The following is a 10,362-nucleotide window of genomic DNA, read 5'->3' as shown; positions in this document are numbered from 1 at the left end:
ATGTACCTTCTAGAGGTGAACCATGGCGATGGCGAGATTCACCGTCACTTCCTGCTCCCAGACCAGACGTATACGCTGGGGCGAAAGGTGTGCCGCATCTTACTTCCAGTCGCTGAGCCGTCCATCTCGCGCCACCACGCGACCATCTTCGTGGCGTCGATGCCCCGCTACAGCGTCCTCGACCCCTCCGCTCAGCTGGAGATCCGCATCGAAGATGTATCGAAGCACGGCACCTTCGTCAACCGCGAGCGCATTGGCAAGGATAACTCGAGGTTTTTGTACCCTGAGGACCTCATTCGACTGGGCCTCCGCGTCACAGCGCGAATAATTCCGGTGATGCTTGTGCTTGCCATCTCCCCAGACTTAACGGATGCGAGCTTGGACTTGGTGTTGGACTCATGCGTGCGGATTGGCGCCCTGGTCGTTGAGGACTCCATCCCAGCACCGCTGTCGTACTACGAGGCGCACACAGACTGCATCGGCTTTCTGTACGTTGCAGAGAACAGCTTCACGATGGAGGAGACAATGATGGTCGCGCTGGGGTACGGGTACACACTCGTCACGCCACACTACATCGCTAATTTGGTGCGCAGTCTCGAGAAGAAAGATACGCTGATGCCTGGCGAATTCCCTTCGCCGTCCGCTCCATTGCCGGCTTCCCAGGCGCTACGCAGCGCGCATTACCGCCGCCCCACTCAGACATTTTTCTCTGTCGCCGAGTTCCTGTCTGTTGGTCGCCCGATGGCCGCCACTGTCTTCTGTGGCAGCACGTTTGTGCTACTAGAAAGCGCGCTACAGGAGGTCTACAGCGGAGTGCTTCGCCTCTTTGGCGGCACCGTAGAGGTGGTGGCGCTGGACGCTGTCGGGGCGTGGTGCTCGCGGCAGTCGTCCCCGCCACCGCTCCCGTTGACCACTGTCGTGCTCGTTGGCGAGGAGGACTTCCGCAGCGTGTCGGACGAGGTCATCAAGCGCAATGGTGGTCGTGGGGCGTTTCCGACAAAACACGCGCGCCCCGTCATCTGCGGCTATCTCACCATGTACAAATTTGGTCTCTGCCTCATCCCGGAGAAGAACGTGCACCTCACGCTTTACCGTAATGACTCCAAGGAGCTGCACGCTAAGGCAAAGTCATGCTTTCTCCAGCGCAGCGCGGACGATGTGCTGGCCGACGCTGCGCTGTCGCCTGCGGGCGATGCCCCATTACGCCTGAGTAGCGGGTCGTTTACCGACACCAGGTCGACGAGCCGCCATGGGAGCACCATTCGCACGTCGGAGTCGCCGGCTAGCGCGTCGCCATCACCAGTGGCAGCAATGAGCCCGGCGCCGGTCATCGCTCGCCGCTCGCGCGATTCCTCTTTTATTGCTGACCACTCACCCAATCGTGCCGAAAAAGCTGGCAACGGGACGGCAGCGGCGAGTGCGGCAACAGCTGCCCCTGCAGCGACTACAGCGAGCCCGACTGGAGACGTATGGTGCCTGACTGGCTCTCGGGCTGCTAGTCCGAATTTCGTTAGCTCTCTCCACTCTGTCCATAGCACTAGGAGTGCGTCGGCGTCTCCACAGCCTACATCAGTCGTGCTAGCGACAAGCTCGAGCGGCGCCGCTGCACGTCAGTCCCCTCCCACCGTAGCCCCAGCCCCCGCGTCCGCTGCTGCAGCGCCGCCACTAGCGCACTTGGACGAGACTAGCCACGTGCAGGATACCGCTACCTCAGTTCCCCTTACCGTAGAAACGCCAGTGGCAACCACCACGGTGTCGTTCTCAGCCGGTGCTGGAGGCGGCGGTGGTGGTGGTTCTGCCGTCTTACGATCCAGGGATAGGGCTGCCGACACATCCTCCACAACTATGGCGACAAACACTCTGAGCACGGCGCTGGCGCCGCAGCGCATGAACGTCAATTCTGCCCGGCGCAACTCGCACCCTTTCTCGCTCTCGGCCCGGCAGCGCAGCAGTGGTGGGGACAGCGACGGCGAGGCGGAGGAGAGAGCCCACAACTGCACCGGCATCCCACTGGGGTCAAAGGAGGCGGAGGGGTCTCAGGGGCGCCGCCGCAGCTCATCCTCGTCGATCCGCCGCGCGAGCGGCAGTTTACATCGCCTCAGTACGGATAACTCCTTGACCACACTCCCGCTGAGGAGCGAAGAGGTGGCGTGTCTGTGCCCTCTTGGTCGCTCGGCGTCGCTGCCGTCTCGCGTTGCTGCGGCTGGAACCCTTCTCAAGCACCAGTCATGCGCAACGTTTGAGGAGCGGCCCCAACGGCCATCGCCTGCGAGTTCCGAGGAGCCGCGGTGCGACTCTGCGCCTGAGGAATGGTGCCGGCGCAATAACGCCGCAGTTACGGAGAGCGCCCCAGCGGACGGCGCCATGCCCCCGCTGCCGCCGTCGTCTTCCACCTCTTCAGCCATAGCCGGCCCCACGACGAACGTCACTTCCGCCGTGCCGGTACTTCATTCCGCAGGACGTCCGAAGAGTATCCCTGCACAAGCTGCACCCACAGCTGCAACACTGACAGGCAAGCCTGAGGTGTCAAAGCCGCAGTGCACGGGGCAGACAAACGGTAGCGCGACCGCCAGGGAAAGTGAGGTGGCCCAGCAGCTGCTCTCCACCCGCCGCGGAGAACAGTGTGTGGCGTATATATCAGCCTCAGAAACTCGCTGTGGCCTTGCGCAGCTAAAACTGCCTCTGGACTCCGTCCGCAATGGGGCACATCACGGAGGCAAGCGATCCAACTTTCGGCTGAACTCAGCACGCAGGCATGTGGAGCGGTACACGACGCTGGAGCACGATGTGATCGTGCACACCGCGTCGCAGGCAGGCATCTCGTCGCCACGGCAGCGCGTTGAGGCGGTGCGCATCGGGTCCCTGTCAGGGCGGTGCACGTCGGTCTCTCAAGACTTTGAGTTCTCTCTTTCTCGTCCCATCGAACCCACGGAAAATGGCGCCGGCGACGTGGAGAACAAGCGCCGCATCGTACGGCGGTCGCCGTCTTCCCTTCAGCGACTGGACAGCTCGCAGGCGCGGAAGATGGCCCCACCGCATCGTCTCATGACCCCACGCGCAACCAGCAGCGTACCGCGCAACCGCCGTGCCCAGGCGTACGGCGGCGTGCCGCAAAGTCAGTCGGCACGCGGTACCGAAGATGGCGTGGCGCACAAGACGAGCGTCAATGACGTGACAGCGCGGCGCGGCAGCGCCCGGCGACGCCTTGGGAGCCCCACCCAAGGCAACGGAATGTCGGCGTCGTCGTCGTCGACTCTTTCCGCCCCGAGGCAGATCCCCAGCTTGCATAGCGGCAGCGTCACTTCATCTGGGGCAACCGCGAGCAGTGGGGCGGCAGAGTCGTACTTGCGCATCAGTAAAGAGCTGAGCTCTCACTGCCAGAGGTTCATGAGCGAATTCCTCGACAACTTCATGAGTGCCATGGAGCGGACGACGCGGCGCGCGGTGCAGAGGAGTCACATAGACTTCTCGAGTAGGCAGATGTTGGAGGAGGGGGTAGAGCGCATTTTGGAGTTCTTGCATTACATCAATGGCACCGAGGCTGATATACCGGCCGTCTACAGCACTCCCAACACTCGCGTCGCGTGTCATCAAGTGTGGCAGAAATCTCAGTACGTACTCAGCAAGATCAAGGCGTGCTATCATGCAGTAAACTGCAAGGCACCATCGGTGTTGATCCGCGCACGCGCCGTTCTCAGCACACGTACTGCGCCCCCACTACAACAGAGGCGATTTACCTCCGTCAGTGGTAGAGGCCAGTCGAGATCACCGCAGCGCATGAGTGCCTTTTAAGGGACACACACACACACACACCTGCATACTCAATAGAGAGAGGGGGAGGAGGACAACGCAAAGAGGAGATGTGCAACGAAGCGGTTCAAATGCCTGCGGGCACGGGAGTGTAAGCAGCGGTTCGCACACGTCTGTCTGTCGATATCTCTTCTCCTCTCCCCTCTCGCGTGTTTCCTGTTGTGCACGCACGCTGTTTATTAGAGTAATTCGTTTTCTTTCGTTTCTTCGTGCTGCTCTCCTATACTTTCCTTTCGGGGTTTTTCATTTTCACTCCTCCGCCTTGCGTGAGTACATGGCGGAGAGGATTCCTGTCGGCAAGTGTGTTTACGTGTGGATGCTGCTGATCACCTTTGCGCTCGCTCTGTCTGTCTGTCTGTCTGTCTGTTGTTTTGTGCCTCTTCATTGGCTCTAACGTTTTTACTGTCGTGCTCACACGCCTCTCTCTGTGTGCGTGTGCATATAGGCGCCCTACTCTCGGCAACATTTGTTTTTCTCTCTCTTTCTCTGTCGCATCCCCTCTGGTGCCTCTGCGCGTAGTTTGTGCGCTCGCTTTGTTGATCCCTTACGTGACATCTCTCTGAGTTCTCTCTCGGCTTCGTAGAGTCCACTATCGCTTGCCCCACCAATGCCCCCTTCTCCTCCTCTCCCCGTATCGCCTCTCTTTCTTTCCTGCCACCTTCCTCCTCCGGGACTAGCCGTGCGGGGTCATCGTCCTCATGATTGTTGTCGCTGAGTTCGTAGACTGTTGCCAACTCCGTCCCCATCCGGCTCCACTTGTCTCCTCCTCCTCACTTCCTTCGCTTCATGTGTGCGCTATGGTTTACGCTGTCGACTGTCTTTCGACTTTGTGCCAGCGGTGTCGGGGTGTCCACTGGCTTGTGTTGTGAATGATGGGTGGCGCGTACCGTTGATGGAGGGTGGGTTGGTGAGAGAGGGCGTGGGCGAGATCCGTGTGGCGGCAGCGATTCAGGAGATGAGGAGGTTGCACATTCTAATACGCTCACACAAAGCCGTTCTCCCCCTCGCACGTCGCTGCTGTCTCTTGCGGAGAGCTGGAACGAGTGCACTCCTGCTAGATCGAGATGATTGGCACCTTATCCGCTGTGCTCCACGCCAGGTGGGGGGGGGGGTTTCTGCGTTTTCTCTTTCCCTTTATAGCGCACAATCATTGCTTCTTCCCCTGGCCTTCGCTTATGGCGCTTACCTGTGGAGCCCTCCTCCTCACCCCCGCCTCGTCCGTTGCTCACTGCTGCACCCTCGGCCCCCCCGGTGTGTCTCCGCCACATTTTATTCCGGCGTGGTGAAGTGGCTCCTAAGGCGCCCGTTTCCTTGCCCGATCAGGGCAGCGCAGCGACGGTCTGGCGCGCGAGACAAAGTGAGCAAAACGCGCACGCCCCGGTGAGGGGGAAGGGGGGAGCCCACAGAAGGGTGGAAGGGGAGGGGGCAATGTGGTGGGTGGCCCCGTTCTGCGTCGTCTTGGATGATGTCGGCTACACTTACCCAGAGCCTCTCTCCACTTCTCTTGCTTTTCCCCTGTCTGTGGTGTTGGCCAGCGCATGTGTGCGTCGTGCTTGTGCCCGCGTCGTTGCCCGGTCTACTCTCTCTGACTATGATCGTATGCACTTTTACGTCCACACATCTCTACCTGTTCTCTTTCTCTCTGCGTGGCTTCTTTCCTCCTCTCGCTGCTGCTCTGCTATGGGGCTCTTTCCGCGCTTCGCCGACACTTCCATTGCTGACGAACATACGCACACGTGCGTCAAACCTGAATACATGTGCACACAGGGTCTCTTTCCGCTCTGCTTCGGTCACTCTCATGTCGGCGAGACCAACAGATGCATCGATGGAACCGAGGGCGGTGCCGCATAGCTACCGTAAAAGAGTCCATTCCACAGTCGAGCTTGCGGCGCTTGTGTACCAGCCGCTCGAAGCATCTGGCGCGCTGCTCAGCATTCTGCGCGGCAAGCTCTACCATCAGCGCAACGTGCGCAGCGTGTTGGATGTTGTTGCGGTGCCCACTGACACAGGCGACCAAGGACACTCCGCGGCGTCGAAGGTGCGTGTAGAGTACCTTGCGCCTCCATCAAACAAAGCCAACAGGAACAGCAGCAGCAATATCAGCTGTGCCCTCCGCGACGACATCCAACGCGGCTCAAGGGCGGCGGCGACGTGCAACTCGTCGTCGCCGCCTACCCCGCCAGCGTTCCTCGAGGGTTGCTGCAAGATGTGCCTTCTCGACCCGACGGTCCTTGAGGCTGCTGAGCTGTGGCCCGACCCCACCTCGGTGACACAGAACAGCACACCTGTTTTTCTTCTTGGCGCTGGTATTCCCGGCGCTCGCGTCACCCAGCAGCTGGAAGCCGCTCTGCAGACAGGCCAGCTGCCTCGCAAAGCCGCTGATTTGCTTCAGCAGCTCCACGAGCGACTTGCCGCAAGTCCCCCCTCGGTAAGTCTCACAGAGAACCAGGACGGCGACCCGCAGGCGCAAGACTCGCTTCGTGCGGTTGCAGCACCGCCGTCGCCTTCCAGCAGGAAGCGAGGGTCGTATGTTGGCGCGGTGGAGGTGACCTTCGCTTCTCGTACGGTGGAGCTCAGTTACCGCAATTACACAATGTCGGAGTTGCTCTCAATGGTATTGCCCCTCCGTGAGGATGCTGATCTTGTGGCGCTCAGTGGCTTTGAGCAGGTGGGGCACATTGCCCACGTCAACCTCTCCGCCGCACATCTGCCCTACGCTGACGTCATTGGGCAGGTCATCCTTGACTGCAACGAGACGGTGAGCGTAGTGGTCAATAAGGTGGACGCAATCAGCAGCGTGTTTCGCGAATTCAAAATGAACATTATAGGTGAGCGCCGCCGTGCGGATGACCTTGGTGGCGATGTTGGAGTGGGCGCCAATGTCAGCGACTCTGGAGAGGTTGGCGACTCGCTGACGGCGGAAGAGAAGGCGGTGATTGCACTGGAGGCGTCATCTTTGAATTCTCCTGCGGAGGCACGGCTCAATCGGATGCTGACAGCAGCTGTTCGCCAGCACGGTTGTTGCTTCCGTGTGCCGTACAACCGTGTCTACTGGAACTCGCGCCTGAGCTTTGAGCACGCGCGACTGGTAGGTCAGATGAGGCCAGGGGATGTGTTGTTTGACGTCATGGCCGGCGTGGGCCCGTTTGCCGTGCCTGCGGCGAAGAAGGGCGTGAAGGTCTTTGCCAACGACCTCAACCCAGTTGCAGCGCAGTACATGAAGGTCAACGCGGAGCTCAACCGCCTACCCGCGAACTCCTTCCACGTATTCAACATGGACGGGCGCCACTTTCTAAACTCGGTGCTCTTCGACAGCATCACCGGGGCTGCAGCATCGAAGATCGAGGCGACGGCTACATCGCACCCAGGATGCGTCTGCACCGGCCGCCGCCACGTGACCATGAACCTGCCAGCCGTTGCTGTCGAGTTCCTCGACGTCTTCCAGCCACTCTCCAACACCAGTTCTCTCGCTGGCGAGCAGCAGAGCAACGCAGCCACTGCAGTGGCAGTAAACGAGAGATGGAATCGCTTACCAGCCCACGTGGAGCCCAATGACATTGACCAAGGCACCCTCTTCCACGTGTACAGCTTCTCAGCCGCGGAAGACCTCATCGCTGATGCCGTGCGGCAAGTGGAGGCAAACCTCGGCTACACGCTCCCACCAGAGAGCATCGAGGAAGTGCTCATGGTGAGAGACGTCGCGCCGACTAAGCGGATGATGTGCGTCAGCTTCACACTGCCGCCAGCCTTCTGGGCAAATCTGCTCGCGTCGCAACCCGGCAATGACGGGGCATCATTCACCCATGCAGAGACGGTCAGCGCACTCGTGGAGGAGGGGGCGGAGCCGACCATAAAAAGGGCCAAAGCAGATGCGCTGTTAACGCGGGGCGTTTGAGGTGTGCCTGCACTAACGTCAGACTTTGCTGAACTCCTCGACTGCCCAAGAAGCAGGAGTGAAGAGGGGAAGGAAACTCAAAGACTGGGAGGTGGCGCCGGCAGCGGCGCACGTTTGCATCGGGTGGGCGTTCTTCATCATGTGTCCTCATCCCCGTGAGCAGCGTGTGTGCTTGCGTATCTGATCTCCTGCGCTGTTTGTGTGACTGCCGCTTGACTAAGGAAAAACGCATCGAGGGCTTGGCTGCTGCGGACGATGCATAAATTGACGGAGGGAGGGGAGTGGTGGAGGGCGGTAGGTGTAGTTGGCTAAGGGATCGAGATGGTAAACCTGCATGGCTGAGATGGGCGCATACGTTCTGTGCGGCTTCTGCAATGAAGGGAAAGAGAGGAAGAGAGCGGCGCCTGTGAGTGGTGCCATGCTCTCGGCTCAGTTGTCTCCATCTACGTTCCTTCCTCTTCCACGCGTCTCCCTTCGTTGCCACCGTACTTTCTTTTCCCGTCCTGGTCATCCCCGTCACCGCCGCTGCGTCATGCGACAGCCATCAAGTCGCTATCGCTGTTTTGCACTGCCCCACCCCCCCTTCCTCCTCGCAGGTGGCGGCGGCGTCGTACCTCTGCTCAACGCAATACAGCAAAGGGAGGCGAATTTCTTGACCGTTCTCGCACTTCACCCCCCCCCTTCCCTCTCTCTCTTCACCAGCATCTCCTCCGCCTCCTCCTCCGTAGTAGGCAGCCACCACGCAGCCTCTGGTGTGTCTGCGAAGGAAAAAGGTGAGCGGCGTAAAGTGCAAGAACAGCGGCAGCACACCCGCAACAGCGCGGCGCTGCAAGCAAAAGGCTGAGAGAGAAGGAGAGAAGGGGGCACCTCACTGAACATAGCGGAACACCATACATTGGCAGGCGCATTCATGTCAGTGTCGCTCTCTTCCCTTTCCAAAGTCCTGCCCTACGACACCACCGCGAGAGAGAGGCGGGGGAGGAGGTCGAAGGAGTCAGTCCTGGTGGAATTGCATTCCGCCGCTCTGCTGTTCTTCGATAAGGGCGGAGAGGATGATGGTCGAAAAGCACTGCAGTGGGTTCCTCCTAACCGAAAGCCGTGCAGTGGCTCATTGGTGCTCGCATGAAGGGTGGAGGTGGCGGGCCGGGTGACTTCAAGTTCACGCTTGTCTTCTCGCAAAGGTAGTGAGAGCGAGAAGAGGAGCAGCAGGCACTCGGCCGACTTTAACCAGGAGCACCTTCTGCAGCTTCCTGCGGTCATATAATCCCGCCTTCCACCCTCCAAGTGCAGCTTGCTGTTCCTCGTAATTTCACTGCGGCGCTATGCTGGCCTTCTGTCATGAAGAGCTTCACAGACAAGGCACACTGACACGCCGGACACGTCATGCACCGCTGCTCCTTTCACTCTCGCTGCTCCCCCAGTACCGTCAGAGCGCCTAAGAAGGACAACTCAAACTTCAAACCCCGCAAGAAAACTGCATCACCTCGCAAGACTCATGACGTTAGCCCTCACGGATGAGAGACCCTGCAGACCGCTTAAGAGTACAAAACGCATCAAAGCACTACCTGCTGGAATGGCTACCATGGAGAACGCTGGTCGCACTTTGCCCGCTTGCGCTGCTGCTGCTGCGGCCCCCCCTCCCCCTCTCCCCCCTCGAGGTGTGCACAGGAGTGCGGCGCTGTTTTTCTCGTCTCTCTCCTGTCGCTCTCTGCTACAGCAAACAAACTGAACGTGGGCGGAGCGAGGGAGGGCACCGGCACTCCTGGCTGTCTTGTCCAGGGGTGAATGCGGGCGCGACTAGCGGCTTCCCCCCCTGCCCTGCTCATCGCCCCAGACCTACACCCCTTTCTGGGCTTGGCTCCCCCCTCCACCCATGCACGACCGCAGAGGGTGGCTGCTGTGCCCCCATTGACGGTGGCGAAGCGCGCCGCTGTTCACGGCATAAATGGCACTCCTGTCCCCCGCTCGCCACCCCCGCTTTATCTGTGACCGCCTCGCTGCCTGCGCTCTTGACGGGACTACTCGCCCGTTGCGCGCATGCGCGGCTGCCCCCCAAAGAAGTAAGTCAATCGACCCTCGCCTCTCTGCTGGCCAGGATCAGCAGCGGGCGGTCTCCAGCAGCGATGCTCGTGCGGTCGCCCTGGTGGCGTGCGCCGCAGCGGGCGCGCCACACGTGGATGGTGCTGATGACGGACGAGTGCGCCACGATGGCACCGCTGGACATCGCCGCCTTTGTGCAGCGCACCTTCGATGACGGCTGCTGGGCGCCGGCTAAGGGCTCGGCGGTGCCGGCCGCCGGCATGACGACCAGCGGTGCGCAGTCCGCAGCCGTGGCGCCTGTGAGCTACTGGCCTGTCTCTTCTTCGCCGCTGGCGGCATCCGGACCACCGCCCCTGCCGATTGCCGGTGCACCGGCGGCGAGGGCGCACGCATGGGCTGCGGTGGCGCGCCTCCTGTGCGAGAGCGGCGACTGGGTTCGCGCTGCTGCCGTCGTCGACGGGCTTCCGCTGCCGGAGCAACAGGCTGCCAGACACAAGGCGGTGCGCGATGAGTGGCCGCTGCCACTGCCGGTGCGGGAGTCGTGGAGGCTGGCAGCGACCGCACGGGCCGCGGCTGCGGCAACACTCCCCGCCCCCGGCGCTGAGGCCCTCGGCTCT

At 60.9% G+C, this 10,362-nt stretch overlaps 2 protein-coding genes across 2 annotated transcripts; both read left to right on the top strand.

Annotated features, from left to right (window-relative positions):
- On the top strand, nucleotides 1-3,792 carry LBRM_16_0330 (conserved hypothetical protein; the record flags this gene model as incomplete). The annotated part of the gene is made up of 1 exon (XM_001563587.1): nucleotides 1-3,792. The coding sequence occupies one exon, from the start codon at nucleotides 1-3 to the stop codon at nucleotides 3,790-3,792; it is 3,792 nt and encodes a 1,263-aa protein (XP_001563637.1).
- A 1,816-nt stretch (nucleotides 3,793-5,608) lies between these two features.
- LBRM_16_0320 (conserved hypothetical protein) lies at nucleotides 5,609-7,705 on the top strand (the record flags this gene model as incomplete). The annotated part of the gene is made up of 1 exon (XM_001563586.1): nucleotides 5,609-7,705. One exon carries the CDS (start codon nucleotides 5,609-5,611, stop codon nucleotides 7,703-7,705), a length of 2,097 nt encoding a protein of 698 aa, XP_001563636.1.
- Nucleotides 7,706-10,362: the final 2,657 nt, after the last annotated feature.

The sequence above is a fragment of the Leishmania braziliensis genome, chromosome 16 (assembly GCF_000002845.2).
Source record: "Leishmania braziliensis MHOM/BR/75/M2904 complete genome, chromosome 16".
Taxonomy (NCBI): domain Eukaryota; phylum Euglenozoa; class Kinetoplastea; order Trypanosomatida; family Trypanosomatidae; genus Leishmania; species Leishmania braziliensis.
Note: the sequence above shows the minus strand (reverse complement) of the source record. Positions and strands in the feature narration are given on the sequence as shown.